General features: G+C 43.9%; 2 protein-coding genes across 2 annotated transcripts in view; one reads left to right on the forward strand and one right to left on the reverse strand.

Moving 5' to 3' along the window:
• Positions 1-6,427, forward strand: part of LOC141073912 (uncharacterized) — a 48,918-nt gene extending 42,491 nt beyond the window's left edge. Inside the window, exons 7-9 of the mRNA XM_073561450.1 lie at positions 4,389-4,504; positions 6,086-6,309; positions 6,373-6,427. Coding sequence (XP_073417551.1) covers positions 4,389-4,504; positions 6,086-6,309; positions 6,373-6,427 — 395 coding nt within the window. The remainder of the gene's footprint in view (positions 1-4,388; positions 4,505-6,085; positions 6,310-6,372) is intronic.
• A 6,290-nt stretch (positions 6,428-12,717) lies between these two features.
• Positions 12,718-21,182, reverse strand: part of LOC141073913 (uncharacterized) — a 31,732-nt gene continuing 23,267 nt past the window's right edge. The window contains exon 6 of the mRNA XM_073561451.1: positions 12,718-14,994. Coding sequence (XP_073417552.1) covers positions 13,976-14,994 — 1,019 coding nt within the window. The 3' untranslated portion in view covers positions 12,718-13,975. The remainder of the gene's footprint in view (positions 14,995-21,182) is intronic.

Raw genomic sequence — 21,182 nt, forward strand, 5'->3', positions numbered from 1 at the left:
CATCTTCATTTTTTGTGATCTTGGGTTGGGTGAAGGCTTATTTTTTGTGTGCCGAGCTGATGATTTTAATGATACCATTTTGTTGCAGATACGATCTTTTGATCGCCCGTTATTACATTTTAATGCAATGTTGCAGTGACCAAAAAACATAATTCTGGCATTTTTGCTTTTTCTCATTACGTCGTTTAGCGATCGATTTAATCTTTTTAAATATTCATAGATCAAGCAATTCTGAAAGCGGTGATACCAGATATGTGTATGTTTTATTTTGAATGGGACGAAAGGGGGGTGATTTGAACTTTTATATTTTTTTTTATATATTTTTACAAACATTTTTTTCTTCTTGGCATTGTGAAGACATACAGCATTGTATCTTAATTAACCAGATGACTATTTTTTAGCAAACAAAGAATAATACAACTTTATATGTATGTTGGCTTTCAAATTTTAAGTGTTGATTTCTGGTTGGTCAAGAAAACAGACTTTTATTTGTGTAAGCCGGTAATATTGACTTTTATTGTGCGCTTATCCTTGATCACTAGTGATGTCTACTGATATGCTAATTATGCATTGTGTTATGGAGCCAGTTTGTTGATTTCTAAGGCAGAGAGGGAAAAACTATGCAAAAAGGTTAAATACTGAGTGAGGGACACTTGTTAAGTCTAAAAATAGTTTACATGCCTCTGTATAAAGAGACTGAGAGAGAGAGAGAAACAGCCAGAGAGATTCTGCCAAGACATCCATACATCCAAAAGACAAGCGACAGGACAGAAGCCACAACATCACAAGGGACATGGCTCTATCATTCTACAGGAAACAACCTAGGGGTTTCAAGCCTCGGTTGGAAGAATACTGATCTGCTCCATTGACCATCACTGAACCATGGATACGTTTGGAGAAGCCAGGTTGTCATCCTCAGATCAACTCTCCTTGTATGGACTGTCACCTTCTTACGCTTGTCGTTACCTCCTCTCTGTGTATGCGCCATAGGTGAGGTAGTGACCCTGGAAGATCTGTAGTTACAGCTGCTATTATCCCGGTGAGTCAGTAGAAGGGTGAGACTCTGTAATGTGCACTCTGTTGGGTATTTTGCTGGGACTGTTCTATGTGTTATCCGCCTGTTTTGTGGTACAATAAAGCATTGCCACACTGTTTTACCCTCACCCTGTGTTGCTTGAGTAGCATTTTGCCCATGTTAAAAGGAGAGCGGGAGTTCAGTGGTACGATCCCTGGTCCATGCATTTTCGGCTAGTGGGCGGCGCTCATAGCATTCCGGCAGTGACAACCATAGACTTCTGCTGGAGGCCTCTGGTTGTCATGCCAACCCATTGGTGACCCGCGATCATGTGACGGGGTTACTGATGGGCGGGATTTCTGGCGTGCCTGCTGACGTGCCAGAAAAGATGTGGGCTCAGCGCTGGAGCCGACATCAAAGGGAGAGAGTCCGACATCTGCATACATTTACGCCTGATGTCAGAAAGGGTTTAAAGGGGATTGTTTTTACAGAGACAGAATTGGTAATCAATCATGTATACATACAGATAATTACAGAAATACACAGCTTCTAATGGTAAATAGTGTAGAGTTACCACAAGAAAATATAATTTGTGTAAACCATGTGTAGATATGAAAATTCAGGCAAATGTCAAATGTAGCTCCACCTAGTGGCCATGTGCAAAAGTGCCATCATAGAGTAACATGTATCCTAAGAGAGTGTCACTATCAAGGGGGAGATGAGATTAAATGGAAGGTGCCGTGATTTTTGATAATTTATTGTAAAAATGAAAATATGTAAAAAGATGTTTTCACCTAAACTTGATTCTGTTATGTTCATTCATTTTTTTACTGTTTAAGTGCAGCCACTGGGCGCTGCCAGTTTACCACTTTCTGTCCTCAAATATGGCAGTCCCTGGGTATAGGAGACAGCAGTCGGACGCCGCTGAAGGTTTTACAATGGCCCTCAGGCTACGTTCACACGTAGTGGAACTCTTGCGGAAATTACCGCGAGAATTCTGGATTCTATTCCGCTGGAATTTTGCAAGCGTAATTAGCTTGCAGAATGCTAGCGTTTTCCAAGCGATCTGGAGCATCGCTTGGAGAACTGATTGACTGCGAGACGTCGCGATCCCGTGAGAACGGAGGCCATCACGGTAATTCTCGCAAAGGATTACTGGGACCGGGAGCGTGGAGAGAGGAGGGAAGGCTGCGCGGGACGCTGGAAGGTGAGAATAACAATATTTTTTATTTTAAATTCTATTTTTTACAGGGATATGGTACCCAGAGCCCGGAGGACAGTCTCCTCTCCTCCGGACCGTGGGTACCATCCGCAAATGTTCTGCTTACTTTTCCCATGGTGGGCACAGCCACATGCGGAAAGTAAGCAGAACAATGCATTCCTATGGGTGCAGGATCGCCGCGAATCCGCTAAATTAATGAGCATGCTGCGGTTTTTACCACGAAGCGATTCCGCTGCGGTAAAAACCGCAGCATTAGCACAGCATTGCGGAATCCCATAGGAATGCATGGGATGCTTATTTTTCGCGGCAAAATCGCACGTTTAAAACCGCCAAGAAAACGTGAAAAAAACGCCACGTGTGAACTCAGCCTAACCCCTGATGTGAACATCATTGTAAATCTGTGGTTAGACCTCAAAATATCAGTGCATGCAAGATGACCCAGGAAGCTCAAATCTCAATAGTAACCTGTTCCTCGCATGTTGCTTCCTCATTTATAAACATTAACGCACTCCCCCCGCAGTGACATCACTAGAATTAATTATATGCAAACACATGTAGTGGATCAATAAATTGGAATATCAGAATATACACAACATTCCAAAATTTAAACATTGTTTCAACAAAACAATAAAACAAAGCCGAGCAGATGAGCGTTTTTTTTAATATAAATTTTTATTGAAACCTTTTCGGTAACAACAAAGGGTGGTAACATAGAAAGCATTATTCATGACGACCATGTATTATATTTACTACTGTCACAGTATTTATAGGCTGAAGGCCTAGATTAAGAATGTCTCTCTCTAGAAGTAGAAGAGATGACCTTGTAATACTTTGCTTCCCGTGTAACAGTGTTAACAGCACTAACAACAGTATCATAAACAAACAACAAAAACAGACAGGGATCGGGAAGGAAAGGGGGGAACCTCCCCCAAGCCGCCTCACTCAGCCAACCCAGTGGCATATCTCACCTCCCCTCCAACCAGTATCAACCTCACACCAGTACTCTCCTTCAAAAAAAAATTTACATTTTTCCTTTAAAAAACACCTAACGCAGTGTAGAAAGGCACATACACCAAAAGATGCAAAAGCCATAAATGACCAAAACACCTGCCTGCCAAAACCCTACAGTAAGCCTAGTCTTACTCCTTCCTTGCTGTGGAGGTTGGCACCCTAAGAAACAATTGTTTGGCGCCCCCAATCAACGTGGACTGTCCCTCTCTGCCCTGATGTAACCCTATCAATATAGGTGGGAAAACAATATAGTGAAGGAAAGAAATGAAAAGGATAGGCCCTTGTAAAATGTGTAACATATCATAGGTTGCTCTATGGGTCTGGCAGAACAAGAGCAAAAATCAACAAAAATGAACTCAAGAACATGCAAAAATCTGCCCGCATGGTCACCTTGTTTAGTAAGGTCGGGTGGGTCATTTTTGGCGTGATAGGTTCACTATATAGTTCTCCATAGCATGCTCCCAAAACTTTATCGCCTGGGCGTTAGATTGAATTAATCACGAGGGGTCCTTGAGCTGGTAAATCCCCTGTTGGGGTCTGATACCCCTGGCCAGATTAGCCAGGATTCTGCCGGCTTTGTTCCCATATCTATAAAAATATATGTCCCTTTGGGTCAAAAACCGCTTTTCTCTCCTTTCTGCTTGAAGATTTGGGCTGTGTGCACACGCTGCAGATTTTGCTGCGGTGTACAGTACCATGATACCCTATGGGAATCAAAAACCGCAGTGTAGACTGAGCTCCTCTGTTAACTCCCCGTACCTCTGTAATGTACGCTTTTTCAAGGTGCACATGTAGGTGACATAATTTTCCCTCTGAGTACAGCCTTCGCTCTCTCCCACAGGAGTGAAGGCTCATTTTGATGTAGCTCCTTGTCGGTTAAAAATTCCTGCCACCACATCCTGAGGGAGAAGGTAAAGGAGTCATCTGCGTACAAAAAGTTAGGGAATCTCTAGAGGAAATCAGTACCCTTCTGATAGGTCTCCCTCAGGTCTAACAGCATAGGGGAGTGGTCCAAGAGGATCAAATCTCCAATTGTTGCATCTATTAGTTTGGGAATCAGGGGGAGGGAAGTCAGGAAGTAATCAATCCGGGATCATGAGTTTTTAGCGTGAGAAAAGAATGTGTATTCTGTGCCATCAGGATGTAAGAATCTAAAAGCATCTTTTACAGAACACTGTGCCAAGAGTGGAGCCATTACCCTGCCTCTTGAAGACTCAGAGCTACTGGATGGAGTCTCATGTTTTCTATCTTCCAAGGTAGATATCACCGAATTGAAATCACCCCCTACTATTTTGTTAAGATTCTGGTCTGCATTAATTGTATTCTCCAAATATTTAAAGAAAGGCTTATTGCTCTCATTTGGGCCATACACATAAAAATGGAGACGTCACCTAGTTGCGTCGACAAAGTTTAGTGCGATAGTCTTCCCTCTTCATCAGTCTGGTGAGAGATCAGGTGGTGGGTAAAGTGTTTGCTAATATGAGTCAGCGCACCAGCCCTGCAGCGATGGAGACCCATATACACTCCCCACCCACAACCTTCGCATTGTGATAGTCAGCCTCACGCAAATGAGTCTCCTGAAGGAGAGTTACATCAGGTTTAAGTCATTTTAGATGTCTAAGGACCATCATTCATTTTTGTGGGGAGCGCAGGCCTTTAACATCCCAGCAAATTATTCTCATGTTAAATGTATAATATGTAGGTCTGTGAATTAAGCTTGTATCTTAAACAGATTGAGGCAGGTGGGGTAGAGGCAGGAGAAGGGGAAAGACAGTGGGGAAAAAACGAACATCAGAGTGAAATTCAATAGGAAACAACATTAGCTGCAGTGGAAAAGACACTAAACAAGGAATTACAGCAAACTGTTCTGGGAGATAAGATCGCAGTCTCACCACAAACATTTCATCCAAGCGTCAATGAATAAAATAGCATTCACCAACTGGAGAAATGGAAAACATTTAACAAATGGACTACACTTCTACCCGACCCTGTGAGACAAGGGTCCCTCTAACCCTCCGTCATATCAAAATAGGCTTAACTAGAATCAAAAGATCCACATCAGTCAGGGATGAATCATCCATTTTCACGGGGTCTCACTTCCTCTATTGTCCTCAGAATTCCGCGGTGACTGTCGAGCTTCAGAGTTTCTCAGGGAGTGGTTGTTCTTGGGGAGGTTTTTTGATTTGAACAGCTCTCTAGTAAAAGCTTCTGCTTTGTCAGGGCAGACAAAAGTGTGAGATATCCCCGAGCTCTCTCTAACCAACAAGGTTGCAGACTATTCAAGTTGAAATCGGATGCCTTCCTGGTACAATTTCGTACAGATAGGGCTAAAAGCCTTGCGCCTCCTTATAACATCAGCTGAGAAATCATCAAAGATGAGACTTTTGTGGCCACAGATCTTCAAAGGTTGGTTGCATCTCTGGTATGCTTGCAATATATCAATTTTGTCATTGTAATCCAAAAAGCGCATGATCGTCTGGCGTGGGCACTTCAGGGCCCTTCCCTCAGATGTAGTCGAGGGTGCCATAGGCCCTACTCTGTGGGCCCTCCACTTTTCGTCCCGTGGAAAGATGCAAGGCCTTGGGAAGATCAATTTCACAGATTGGCTTTAGATCCTTAGGTAGAAAAGATTCTGGCAGGCCCACCAAGCGGAAATTATTATGTAGGGAACGATTTTCCAGGTCATCAATTCTATCCCATAGTAAGGTGTTTTCTTTTGCAAGCGCCAAGAGCTTATTATGGTCACTATAGGTGTCATCTTCAAGATTTGACAGTCTTTTTCCTATTTCAGAGATACTTTCGGCTTGTTCGTCCTGTCTGTCTTGCATTCCCTTAAGGCTGAATTTAATGAATCTTCAATAGTAGATTTGATTTCCGGCAGAATTTTAGCCATAATGTTATCAACTATAGAGGGGATATTTATTTGCAAGTCTGAGTTACCAGGTGATGGTAAAGAGGTGGAAACGGGCATCACAGCTTCCCTGACAGAGGTCATATTGGAAGAAGTCATGTTAGCGGACTCCCCAGAAGGCTGGCGCTGTTTCTGCCCGCTGTGCAAAAGGTATCGGTCCATATAAAGATATGTTGTAAATGCAGATTATTGCACATCTTTAATTCTAAGCAGGTCACAAGGTCGTATTTGCAAGGAAAGCAAGATGCAGATGTTTCCACGGGGTTAACGGAGGGCAAGGGACACCAACTACACAACTTTCACATGACCGACGCACGACTCGGAAGCCACACAATCAAAGTGGTCTGTTTCTGTTAGGTGGAAAACAAACTGCAGCAAGATTCAAATTTGTCAGGCTGTGAGTGACTTCGTGGATCACAAGAGGGGGTAGACATTTGCAGTAGAGCAGCGAAGTATTGTACAATTTTATGGCAGCAGGAAGATGCAGGCTCTTCAATACAGGACACTTTCCTCTGCTGTCCAGGGAGAGGGGGACAAAACCCTTCCCAGGGAGGGTAGCTGACATTAAGGTCTCAAAATGGTCCTGGGATAAGTGGCAATAATCCCTCAGTGAAAGAGGATGAAGTGGAACCTCAAAGTCTGCTTTTTTGTTGCTTTTCGGGGAAGTCCTGTGGGAGCTCCAGACCCCTGCTTCCCCACACAACAAGAGTCAGATCACGCCTCTGTAGAACGCTTTTGTGACCAGCTGTTAGTCCTTAAAAGGTTAGTCCAAAACCAAAAAGTATACTTCAATTAATAAATCTTTTAAAACTAACAACTTTTGTAATTCAAGTCATTTTTTTGATTCCACACCATTCACTCTGTACTGAACTTATGGTTCTGCTTATATTACCCGCCTCCTGTGATGATTCATATGAGAATCCTCAGTGCATGATGGGATATTCAAACAATTCATCATCTGCTGGCTGACACTGCTGTCACTCCCCTTTCTACCCTGAAATGTAGCATCATTGAAGGGGGCTGGGACATCCCAACACTCCGCTTACTTAGTTTTACCCCCGGAAACAAAGCATTATCAGTCACGCTCCTTTCATGGGCTGGTCCCTGGATTGTCTCCCTTGTGCAATGTCTCCCCAAGCGTCCTGTGTGATGAGAGCAGCGTCCAGGCTGTTGTCTGCTTAGCTGAATACTAATAAGCCGTCTCTGCTTACAGTCAGAAATAAAATACAACAGTGCACTTATAGTATCTGAGTGCTTACTTTATGATTCATAGCTGTTCATCTGTTCCCCCAACAAATGATTTCAGTGATAAAAACTGACATCCTGCCAAGTTTGAGCAAGGTCTACTACTTCCCGGATGCCTCTTCTGCACAGTACAAGCATAAGAAAAACTTTATAAATGCCGGCATCACAAGAAAGATTTTGGAGTGGAAGCTGAATTGCCCTTTTAGCCACAGGTCATGACAAATGTGTATGTGATGATTTAGGATGCCCCGTGAAACGGTTTGTAGCTCGGGCTAGCCTCCAGAGGACATATTCAGACCAAATCTTATCTCCCTTGCAACTTTTCAACTGGAGGGAGAAAATTATTCCTAACATCCAGATCATGTACTGTACAAACCAGGACTATGAAAAAGAGGAAAGTTTGTAAAACATTGATTTCTGTAAGCAGAGCCCATCCGAGAGACTCAGCAATACTGGACTGTCATCCCAGGTAAGTGAAAAAGAAAAAATAACAATGAATATTTCATTCAACAGTGATGTCCATGAAGGGATTGAAGGTGGCTGTCACGGCCCCGGGTTCCACTTACCTTGTTGCACGCGCTTCCCCGTGCCCGGCCTTCGGCTCCCTCGGCGTCGGGCGCCTGCGCACTGCCTCCCTCCTGGTGCGCAGCCCCCTGGGTAGTATGACGCACTGGCCCCGCCTCCAATATGGCGGCGCCCAGTGCTACTTATGCCCGGCGTCTGGACAGGTAAGGCGCCTGTTCTACTAATGCGGTGACGCTGTCTCATAGCAGCGTTCTCTATGTTACAGGCCCCTTCTACCCTGCCTCTGTCTGTACAGTGTTCCTGGTCTTAAGTACCTCTATTCTTGCCTCTGCCTTCGCTGTGTGCTGTATCTTCAGTTCCCTCTCCCTTTGCCTCCGCCTACGCTGTCTCCGACAGCTCTCACTCTGCACTCTTGCTATACGGTACCCTCTGTTGGTCCTTACTCCTTCCCTGTCCTGCTCCTTCCACCCTCCCGCTTTGTGTTTTATCAGTACTTCTGCTTTTGCAGCGTCCAGCTATTGCCACCCGCTGCGCTCCGGTCCTGCGCTCTGCCCGTTCTCCACGGCCTCTGTGTTCCCCTGGGCTCCCTGTATGGATTCGCCTGTGCCTCCTCTCCTGTCTAAGCCCGGTCGTCCCTTTGGTTCTGGCTGTCGCGGTTCTATCCCCTGGGGGTCTGCCCCTAACACTCCCTGTATAGGGGGTGGTTCTCACCTGGGCGCTCGCCCTCAGGTGCTCTGGAGCCGTGACCCAGAGGGTCCACTTCTGGGTTGCCTCTGCGTTCCTCTTGCTACAGCAACCGTAATAGTTAGAACAGGCCATGGACCCCGCTGGAGCCACGGCTGCCCAAAAAGATTTGGTTTTCCTTTGGGAAAACCAGACGCGCATGATGTCCTTTATGAAAACTATGGACTCGCGTCTTTCCGCTCTCCAATCCTCTGACCGTAACGCTGCCCAGTTGGCTGGCTTACAGCAAGAATTGGCGCAGCAGAGTGACACCCAGTCACATATCCTCAGCTATATGGCTATATGTCGGGTTTTTGACGAACCGGGTCGTTTAGCCTCCACCACTGAGGCTTTGTTTAGCCTCTGCCAAGGTTCTCTAACCGTGGGCCAGTACGCCATACAGTTCAGGACCCTGTCCGCCGACTTAGGTTGGAATAACGAGGCGTTGGTGGGCGCTTTCTGGCGAGGTCTCTCAAGTCGTATTAAAGATGAGCTCGCTGGTCGTGATACCCCTACAGCTCTGGAGGATTTGATTTCCCTGGCCACACGGATAGATCTCCGGTTTCAGGAACGGGCCAGGGAGAGAAGGGTTTCTCGTCCTTTATCTTCTCTTCGCAGACCACCCAGTCCCCGACCCAGGATCCTCTCCTCTGCCTCTGCTCCCAAACCTATGCAGGTGGACCGCCTGAAGCTCTCTGACCAGCGTCGTAGGGAAAGAACCCTACAGGGTCTTTGTTTCTACTGCGGTAGCGGCTCCCATTTGCTCCAAACTTGTCCTGACCGTCCGGAAAACTCCTCCGCCTAGGCCAGGTAAGAGAGGCCTTCCTGGGTATTTGTGATACCTCTCTACCCCTCACTTTGTCTGTCCTCTTGCATGTTGATGGGAAGCGGGCTTCTCTGGTGGCCTATGTGGATTCTGGTGCCGCCGGAAATTTTAATAGGCTTGAGGAGGTCAACAAATTTTCTGTTCCTGTGAGGCCCTTAGAGAACCCTCAAAGTCTCACTTCCGTAGATGGTCGACCCCTGCTAAAGACAGTTACCCATGTCACTCATGAGGTAGAGTTGCAGGTAGGAGCCCTGCACAAGGAGAAAATTAAATTTTATGTCTTGGCAGGTATTTCCCATCCAATCCTACTCGGTCTCCCTTGCCTGCGGCTCCACGAGCCCACCTTAGATTGGCATAGCGGCAACGTCTTGCGCTGGGGGAGTCTTGTCAGGCTCGGTGTCTGCTGCCGTTGCATCCCGTGGGTACCCCTCTTCCTTCTCCTGTTCCCTCCGGATTACCGTCGGCTTATAGTGCCTTTGTGGATGTTTTTGATAAGAAACATCTAGTCAGTATAGTCTAGATAATAGTCTAGAGATTATACAATGTAGTCTGCACGGGGAGTGTGAGTCATCACAGACACTTGGACGAGTAAGCATGGCCAAGGGGGTTACATCTCGCTGACTGGGCACTGGGGGACTCTACTGGCTGTGGGGACAGGTGCTGCTCCACAAGTCTTGGAATCCCCAAGGCTTGCAGGACAAACCTCTACATTTAACACTTCCTCCACTGCTTTTGCATCCTCTATCACCTCTAGGGCCTCCACCTGTGCCCTCAACCTCTGCCTTAATCAGACACGCGTTCTAAGTGTGGAGCAGACCCCCACCACCTCTGTACTGCACAGCCAGGGCTCTCTGCAATCAGGCAGTCTTAAAATTGATATGTCTTGGAGATTGCAGTCATACAGCTGAAGAGTTGTGGACAGTTCTCCAGGCTCAGTTTGATCAATGGCTGTCTCCGCTGAACCTACATGCAGGGAAGGTGTTAAGGGTGCAAGCTTGGTGGCGGCCCTATGGCAAGGAAAGCCCACACACGTGCCTTGCATGGCTCATGTCCTCAACTTGGTGGTACAGCGTATTCTCCACCACAATTCTGGCCTGGGTGAACTGCTCAAGAAGGCACGTAAGCTGTGTGCTCATTTCTGCCGTTCACACCCCTCTCCTCATCGACTTGCAGTGGAATTCCACTCTGCACGTTGGAGCGACTGTGGCAGCAGCAACAAGCCCTGACGCAGTATGTCATGTCATATAGCCTGGGCCAACGCGGTATGGACCTTGCGCATGTCACATTTACAGAGTGCGCACAGATTAAGGACTTCTGCATCCTTCTGCACAGTTTCAAAATGGCTACTGAGATAGTTATCACTGATGCCGCCATCGTCAGCAACACTATTCCGTCATCTATATGCTGGAGAAGACATTGAATAGCCTGCGGGAAGAGATGGTGGTCCCAGAAGAAGAGGAGGAAGCAGAGGAGGATGCAGAAGGGATAATACTGTCTCTACATTCAAGACTGTCGCCACACAGGTGGGTGCCAAGGGAGGGTGGATTACTGTGATCGAGGGGGGCTAGTGATAACAGACAAGCTGTTATGGAAGGTGCAAGATCCGAGGAACAAATGGAGGAGAAAGAGGTGATGGGCGAGCAACTGTAAGATGAAAAGGATAATACTCCCCTCTCTGTTATCCGTGATTGGCGGGATGGGACGGAGGAAACGAGCCTCATTGTTACCCAGCCACCAACAAAGCATGGGCTTGGACCTCATGGTAGAGCCCGACATATGAGCGCCTTCTTGCTGCACTATATGCAACATGATCCCCGTATAGTCATGATTAGGAATAATGCTGACTGCTGGGTTGCCACTTTCTTAGATCCACGTTATAAAACCAAATTTTGCCAGACGATCCCCGCCCTAGAAAGGGAACAGCGAATGCTGGAGTATTGAAACACGCTTTTACACAACCTTAAGAGAGCTTTTCCCTAAGACAGCAGTGAAGCACACCATTCGAATCGCGGTTGTAGACTTCCCACCTCCGAACCGTCAATTCTTCAACGCCAAAATATTATCAGCAGCAGCAGTGGTGGAAGTAGAAGAAGCAATTTCTGTGAGTCCTTTGAAACTTTTTTAGGCCAACGCATGGCGTGGGTTACTTGCTTATGTATTTTGGCCAAAATATTAACTAATACCTCTCATATTTTTTATATGTGTTTTTTGCACTTTATTTTTCAGGGTGCAGTTGGGCCCATTCAGTCTTGTAAACTGTGGTGTCTGTTCACATGGGATGCATTTGGATGGCACTAGGCAGCCCGCCTGATCTAATAGTATGGGCGTAACTAATAGGCTGTTAGCCTGGATGCTGTGCATTACCATTGTGTGAACAGCGCCGCATACAAGTCTTCATTGTGCATTAATAAACCAAGCATCTGTCCCTCCATACAATGGTAGGTCGTGAGCGGTTGTCTCATCGGTATTCTTGCACCTGTGTTGCCCCCATCTTAACTATATGGGCCCACTCACCCTGACAGTGCATTTGTTGGGAGGCCTGGGCAGGTCAGCATCTCTGCCTTTTTGCTGTTTTTGAACATTTGACATTTACCTGAATTTTTATATCTACACATGATTTACACAAATTATATTTTCTAGTCTTAACTCTATACTATTTAACATTAGAAGCTGTGTATTTTTGTAATTATTTGTACGTATACATGATTGATTACCACTTCCGTCTCTGTAAAAACAATCCCCTTTAACCCCTTTCTGACATCGGGTGTAAACGTACACTGATGTCGGACTCCCTCCTTTTGATGTGGGCTCTGGCACTGAGCCTACATCTTTTCTCGCACATGATGGGCCAGAAATCCCGCACATTGGTGACCCTATCACGTGATCGCGGGTCACTGATAGGTTGACATGACAACCAGAGGTCTCCAGCAGACCTCTATGGTTGTCACTGCCGTATCCTACCGTATGAGTGCTGCCCAGTGGTTGGCGCTCATAGCAAGTGAGCAACTCTGCTACATGCAGGTGATCTGATCATTGCTTGTATGTGGCAGAGCCTATCGGGTTATAGCATCTTCTAGCCTCCCATTGAGACTATTGAAGCACGCCTGTGGAAACATGGGGTGGTCAGCGGGCGCCCCAGTCAGCTGGCTGAAACGACATGGATCAGGGATCGTCCCATCGAATGCTCTCCCTTTAACATGGGCATAACGCTGCTCAGACAACACACAGTGAGGGTAAAACAGTGTGGCAATGCTTTATTGAACCACAAAACAGGCAGATAACACATAGAACAGTCCCAGCAAAATACCCAACAGAGTGCACATTACAGAGTCTCACCCTTCCGCTGATTCGCTCCCAGGATCGCTACCCCACCTGTGGCACGCACAGAGAGGAGGTAATGACAAGTGTAGGAAGATGACAATCCATTCAGTCCATACAAGGTAAAAGGCCAGTTGATCCGAGGATCACAACCTGGCTTCTCCAAATGTATCCATGGTTCAGCGATGGTCAATGGAAGAGATCTGTGTTCTTCCAACCGAGGCTGAAAACCCCTAGGTTGTTTCCTGTAGAATGATAGATCCGTGTCCCTCGTGATGTAAAAACTATATGAAGTATATAGTTTGAAGTTTGGGATCTGCCAATATGTGGCTAGCTTTCTGACGGTTTCGGATAATATGATAAATGATTTTAGTTTTATTTTGTCTAGTCTCGCTTGAATATAGATCACTATTAAATAGTCTCCTGATGAGTCGCCTTTGATGAGGACAATGAAACCCGTAGAAATAAGAGGCTTGGAGAGTGAGTGTGTATATGTCACCTCACCCTATATACTGAACTGTGGGCTTTATGTTTTTTCTATTAGTCACCTTCTGACTAACCTTCAGGCAGTGAATTATGGGTATAGTTTTACATTTGGAATTAATAAAGATTAGTTCTATCCTTTTGTCAGCAAACATGAGGAATGACAAGAGACAACCCATTTAAAAAGATTCAATTTTGGTTAAAACTTTTCCAACATTAAGAAAATGAAAAGGCTTCTCCCCTGTGTGTCTGCTCTGATGTCTAACAAGAAGCGCTTTCTGGTTAAAATATTTCCCACATTCTAAACAGGAAAAAGACTTCTCCCCGTGTGAGTTCTCTGGTGAGGTGGCTCAGTAGTTAGCACTGCAGCCTTGAAGCACTGTAGTCCATGGTTCAACTCCCACGAAGGACAACATCTGCAAGGAGTTTGTATGTTCTCCCCGTGTTTGTGTGGGTTTCCTCCAATATTCCTAAGACATACTGATAGGGAATTTACATTGTGAGCCCAATTGGGGACAGCTATGATACTGTGTGCAAACTGTAAAGGGCTGCGGAATATGTTAGCGCTAAATAAAAGAAAGGTTATTATTATTAGTAAGATTCCATTTCTGGTTAAAACATTTCACACATTATGAACAGGAGAAAGGCTTCTCCCCTGTGTGAGATCTCTGATGGTGATCAAGATTTATTTTCCATTTAACATGAAAGCGGTTTCTCCCCTGTGTAAGTTATTTGGTGTGGAACAAGACTCCCTTTCTGTTTAAAACATTTTCCACATTCTGAACATGAAAAAGGTTTCTCCCCTGTGTGAGTTCTCTGATGAGTAACAAAATGGGATTTACTTGCAAAATGTTTCCCACATTCTGAACAGGAAAAAAGCTTCTCCCCTGTGTGAGTTCTCTGGTGCTTAACACAATCTGATTTATTGCAAAAACATTTCCCACATTCTGAACAGGAAAAAGGCTTCTCCCCTGTGTGAGTTCTCTGATGAGTAACAAAATGTGATTTCTGATTAAAACATTTCCCACATTCTGAACATGAAAAAGGCTTCTCCCCTGTGTGAGTTCTCTGGTGAGTAACAAAATGTGATTTATGTGCAAAACATTTCCCACATTCTGAACAGGAAAAAGGCTTCTCCCCTGTGTGTGTTCTCTGGTGAGTAACAAGCTCTGATTTCTGTTTAAAACTTTTCCCACATTCTGAACATGAAAAAGGCTTCTCCCCTGTGTGAGTTCTCTGGTGAGTAACAAAATGTGATTTATGTGCAAAACATTTCCCACATTCTGAACAGGAAAAAGGCTTCTCCCCTGTGTGAGTTCTTTGGTGTCTAACAAAATGTGATTTCTCGTTAAAACATTTCCCACATTCTGAACAGGAAAAAGGCTTCTCTCCTGTGTGAGTTCTTTGGTGAGTAACAAAACGTGATTTCCATGTAAAACATTTCCCACATTCTGAACATGAAAATGGCTTCTTTGCTTTAGGAGCAGTTTGTTTTTTATTGCCTCTTTTGTGATTTTGATTTTCCTTAGTAGTTGGTAATGAATCAGAAGATGGGACCTGTTTCATAGGATCAGATGACAGATCTTTGCTGTGAATGGATGATGGTATATCTGGAGTAATGGCATTCACTTCAGTTGTATCTTGTAGGATCTCAAGATCATCAGATTGAAAAATTGAAGATGTCAGCTGTCCCTCTGATCTCCTGGTATAGTCATCTGCTAAGATAAAAAACAATTATTATTTATTAATAAAATATCTTTTAGTTTTGGATTTTTGAACACTTCTAATTAAACTGTCCATAAAAATGACAAGCTATGTAAAAAAAATCTTTAATTTTTGAGAGAAAAAACAGCAGATAAGAACATGCAGCTGAAAGACAAACTAATCAAGGATACTAGATGTGGTAAAGAGGACCCAAGACAGGGTACTCAGAAGGAAGCTAAGAAAAAGGAAGCAAAACTTCTTTCCTGCATGCTGACCAACGCAAGAAGCCTGACCAATAAGATTGAAGATCTGGAGTTGGTAATGTATGAGGAAAAATACGACATAGTAGGAATAACTGAGACATGGTTAGACGACAGCTATGACTGGGCGGCTAACTTGCAAGGATATGATTTGTTTAGGAGGGATCGTAAAAAAAGGAAAGGGGGTGGAGTCTGTCTATATATATATATAAAGCCCACATTGAGAGAAGATATACAAGAGGGAAATGAAGAGGTGGAGTCTCTATGGGTGGAGATACAAGGAGGGAAAAGTAATAAAATCCTCATAGGGGTTTGTTATAAACCACCAAATATAACAGAAACCACTGAGAATGTATTATTGAAACAGATAGACAAAGCAGCAAATCCCAATGAGGTGATTATTATGGGGGACTTCAACTACCCCGACATAGACTGGGAAACTGAAACCTGCGTATCTCAGAAAGGAAACCAATGTCTGTCAGTGACCAAGGATAATTATCTGTCACCACTTGTGCAGGGCCCAACTAGAGGGACGGCCCTTCTGGACTTAATGTTAAGCAACAGGCCAGATAGAATAACAGAAGTGCGAGTCGATGGCACCGAGGGAACAGTGACCACAATATAATACAATTCCACTTGTCCTTCAGTAAGGTGCCCTGGAAGGGGGTTACGAAAATGCTGAATTTCAGGAAAGCAAAGTTTGATCAGCTTAGAGAGGACCTTCGCCGAATTGATTGGGACAATGTCCTCAAAAATAGGAGCACAGAAAATAAATGGGAAATATTTATATCAGTTTTACACCCCCACTGCGAGCTAGCCATACCGTACAGAAATAAAAGGGCTAGGAACAGGAGAACACCAATGTGGCTAAATAAGGATGTAAAAAGGGCAATAAAGAACAAGAACAAGGCATTTAGGAAGCTAAAACAAGAAGGCAATGAAGAAGCATTAAAAAGTTATAGAGAAAAAAATAAAATGTGTAAAAAACAAATACATTTAGCAAAAGTGGAAACTGAGAGATTCATTGCTAAGGAAAGTAAAACAAACCCCAAACTATTCTTTAATTATATAGACAGTAAAATGATTAAAATTGATGGTGTCGGCCCTTTAAAGAACAATGAGGGTGAAATCATAGAGAGCCATGTGGGAAAAGCAAATGTTTTAAATACTTTTTTCTCAACAGTTTTCACACAGGAAAAGGATTTGCCAGGGGAAATGCAGAGTGATCATGTAAACTCCCCATTAAGTATTACCTGCCTAACCCAGGAAGAAGTGCAGAACCGCCTTAGTAAGATTAAAACTGACAAATCACCAGGCCCTGATGGTATTCACCCTCGGGTATTAAGGGAGTTAAGTAATGTGATAGACAGACCTCTATTCCTTATATTTAAAGACTCTATAGAAACAGGGTCTGTTCCTTTTGATTGGCGGCAAGCAAATGTGGTACCAATATTCAAAAAGGGGTGTAAAAGGGAACCTGGAAACTATAGGCCGGTAAGCTTAACATCTGTTGTAGGTAAAATTTTTGAAGTGTTTCTAAGGGATACCGTTATGGAATATCTCAATGTTAATAAATGTTTAACTCTATATCAACATGGATTTATGAAGGATCGCTCCTGTCAAACTAACCTGATCAGCTTCTATGAGGATGTAAGCTCTCAAATGGACAAAGGAGAATCATTGGATGTCATTTATCTCGACTTCTCTAAAGCATGTGACACTGTCCCACATAAAAGATTGGTAAGTAAGATGAGAAAGCTTGGGCTAGGGGAAAATGTGTGTAGATGGGTAGGTAGCTGGCTTAGTGATAGAAAACAAAGAGTGGTTATTAATGGGGCATCCTCAGATTGGGCCAGGGTTACTAGTGGGGGACCACAGGGGTCTGTATTGGGCCCCCTACTATGTAATATATTTATTAATGATCTAGTGGATGGCTTACACAGTAAAATATCAGTATTTGCAGATGATACAAAACTATGTAAGGTAGTTAACACAAAGGAGGACAGTTTGCAACTACAGACAGATTTGAGTAAATTGGAGAATTGGGCTGAAAAATGGCAAATGAGGTTTAACACAGATAAGTGTAAGGTTATGCACATGGGAAGGAGAAACAGATGCTACAATTACTTACTAAATGGGAAACTGCTGGGGAAATCAGACATGGAAAAAGACTTAGGCATCTCAGTCAATAAGAAGCTAAATTGGAGTGCCCAGTGTCAGGCAGCTGCCACCAAAGCAAATAGGGTCATGGGATGCATTAGAAGAGGTCTGGGGACACGAGATGAAAACATAATTCTCCCTCTGTACAAATCACTCGTCAGACCACACTTGGAGTATTGTGTGCAATTTTGGACGCCGGTGCTCAAGAAAGGCATTACTGAACTTGAAAGGGTTCAAAGGCGGGCTACTAAAACGATAAATGGAGTTTGTTCACTACAATACCCAGAAAGGTTATCAAAATTAGGTCTATTTACTCTAGAAAAGAGAAGACTTAGGGGAGCCCTAATATATATGTACAAGTATATCAGAGGGCAATACAGAGATCTCTCCAATGAACTGTTTGTACCAAGGACTGTGACAAGAACAAGGGGGCATTCTCTTCGTTTGGAGGAAAGACAATTTCTGCACCAGCATAGAAGAGGGTTCTTCACGGTAAGAGCAGTGAGGCTCTGGAATTCTCTTCCTGAGGAAGTGGTGATGGCCAACTCACTGAATGAATGTAAGAAAGGAATGGATGCTTTTCTTGTGAGTAACAGTATAGAAGGTTACGAATAACAGAATATTATAGGTAGATGGTTGACCCAGCTTAGGGGAAGGAATTTTTTTCCCTATGGAGAAAATTGGCTTCTACTCTGTGGGTTTTTTGCCTTCCCCAGGATCAACAATGCAGAACAGCTGCACTAAAAATAGGCTGAACTAGATGGCCATAAGGTCTTCCTTCAGCCTTCAAAACTATGTTACTATGTTATGTTACTATGTTACCAAGACAATGAGACTTTACAGTCTAATAGAAAACCTTGTTGGATGAGCCAGTAGTGTGTGGTGTTCAACTGTTTGTTCATTCTGCCTCCCAAATATTGAATAAAAAGAAACCAATCAATGTGATGTAGGTGAAAATAATACCAATTCTCAACTCTCAAAAAACAAGTCCCCACTCAGGTCCATCACACTATCAGTGGCTAAAAGCCGGTTGAAAAGCTCCAGGGTTTCGATAAACCAATCCAGCAAAATCCGCTCTCACTTCGGAGTCTTGCAGTGTGCACAAACAACATTTAGGATCCCTGTATTTAGCAATATTATAGTGAGAAGAACCCACTTAATTTGCGGTGTGTGTCTCCTGGAGCACAATCTGGGCACTATGTGCTGGGTAATAACATGGCAAATGTGTAATTTTCACTCTCCAACATCCACTGTGTGTTAATTTCCGGAGAGTTGCTGTGGAGTCAAAATATTCACTCCTCCTACACACGTGGCCAAAATAGTTGGTACCCCTCGTTTTATGACAGATAAACCCACAATGGTCACAGAAATAACTTGGATCTGACAAAAGTAGTAATAAATCAAAAATCTATGAAAATTAGCAAATGAAAGTAAGACATTGCTTTTCAGCCATGCTTCCACAGAATTTAAAGTAAAACTCATGAAATAGGCCTGGACAGAAATGATGGTTCCTTAACTAAAATATTTTGTTGCACAACCTTTTGAGGCAATTGCTGCAATCAAACGATTCCTGTAACTGTCTCTGAGACTCCTGCACCTCTCGACAGGTATTTTGGCCACTCCTCAAGAGCAACTGCTCCAGTTGTCTCGTGTTTGAAGGTTGTCTTTTCCAGATGACATGTTTCAGCTCTTTCCAAAGATGCTCAATAGGATTTAGGTCAGGGCTCATAGAAGGCCACTTCAGAATAGTCCAATGTTTTCCTCTCAGCCATTCTTGCATGTTTTTAGCTGTGTATTGTGTGTCATTATCCTGTTGCAAGACCCATGACCTGCGACTGATACCAAGCTTTCTGACATTGGGCAGCACATTTCTCTCTAGAATCCCTTGATAGTCTTGAGATTTCACTGTACCCTGCACAGATTCTAGACACCCTGTGCCAGATGCAGCAAAGCAGCCCCAGAACGTAACAGTAGGAACAGTGATTTTGTGATATGCCTCATTTCTCCATCTGAGAACATAGAGCTGATGTGCCTTGCCAGAAAGTTCCATTTTTGTCTCATCTGTCCATAGGACATTCTCCCAGAAGCTTTGTGGCTTGTCAACATGTAGTTTGGCAAATTCCAGTCTGTTTTTTTATGATTATTTTCAATAATGGTGTCCTTCTTGGTCGTCTCCCATGAAGTCCACTTTGGCTCATACGACGGATGGTGTGATCTGACACTGATGTTCCTTGAGCTTCAAGTTCACCTTTAATCTGTTTACAAGTTTTTCTGGGCTATATTACCATTCATATTATCTGTCTCTTTGATTTGTCATCAGTTTTCCTCCTGCGGTCACGTCCAGGGAGGTTGGCTACAGTCCTATGGATATTAAATTTCTGAATAACATGTGCAACTGTAGTCACAAGAATATGAGGCTGCTTGGAAATGGTCTTATAACTTTTACCTGTAACATGTTTGTGTATAACTTTCTTTCTAATCTCCTGAGACAACTCTTTCCATCGCTTCCTCTGGTCCATGTTGAGTGTGATACACACCATGTCACCACACAGCACAGTGAGGATCTGTAGCCTCTATACAGGCCACTCACTGATTCCAAGACTGTAGACACCTGTGATGCAAATTAGTGAACACACCGTGATTTACACATTCTGTGGAAGCTTGATTGAAAAGCAATGTCTGACTTTCATTTTCATAGATTTTTTATTATTACTTTTGTCAGATTCAAGTTATTTCTGTGACCATTGTGGGTTTTTCTGTCATTAAACGAGGGGTACCAACAATTTTGACCCCGTGTGTATAGTTTACAACCATCAGTGAATTAATTAATAACATGGAATTACTTTATGGGGATTTCGACTATTCTGGTTTTCTGTCATTTAGTTATATTAGGGCTTCTGCATATGGTGTGTCCAATCTCATCTGGGATCTGTTCCTGCTGTCCAGCTGGAGTAATCTGCTCCCTACTTCAGCCAACTGGAAAGTACCACACCCTACTAAAGCGCAAAGCACATGGCCGGAATCTGCCAGATACAGCGCTGTTCTCCTCTGGTTCAGTCCTCTGTGCTCAGCTTGTGGCTTGTGTATTTGTTTCCTGCTGTGACCGTGGCCCGTGTACTGACTACTCTTGTGTCTTCTGATTCTGTATTCTGTCCTTCTGGTTCTGACCCAGCTACCTGACTATTCTTCTTGCCATGTAACACTACAGAATAGCAGGTAACACCATGGTCCAAGCCTAGGGGTCCCAGTGTAAGTCCAGATCCATGTAAGGGTGTTATAGGGCGATGAGGAAGGCAATCCTTGGGATATGGAGAGCAGAGAAGATAGAGCCAAGCATGTTCATGGGGGACATCTTTTGAGCTGCCAGGTGACCATGAACAGTGCTCCCAATACATTGTGTCTGCAAACTATTCCAGCTAGATCTGCATTCAAATAGCTAAATGGCGCTCCTTCCCTTCTGAACACTGCCATGTGCCCAGACAGTAGTGTACAACCGTATGTAGGGTATAGTGCGAAGCTGGAAAATAATTTGTAAGATCCATTTGTTTTCTATTATCCTTTGTGAATAATTTATCACCACATAAAGTGACACACGTCAGATATTAATAATGGGGCCTGATTAAGAACACAAAACTGGCTGCAGGAAGAGGTTAAATCAGAGGATTTTGGACACTACTGTAATCACACACTGTGACTATAGACAATAACATCTACTGAAATGATCAAACTCCACAGTCTCCATCAGTAATAAATGAGCAGCTAGTGGTGAAACCTCTCTG

Source organism: Dendrobates tinctorius, unplaced genomic scaffold (genome assembly GCF_039654945.1).
Source record: "Dendrobates tinctorius isolate UK_male_01 unplaced genomic scaffold, ASM3965494v1 ptg000320l, whole genome shotgun sequence".
NCBI classification, from domain to species: Eukaryota; Metazoa; Chordata; class Amphibia; order Anura; family Dendrobatidae; genus Dendrobates; species Dendrobates tinctorius.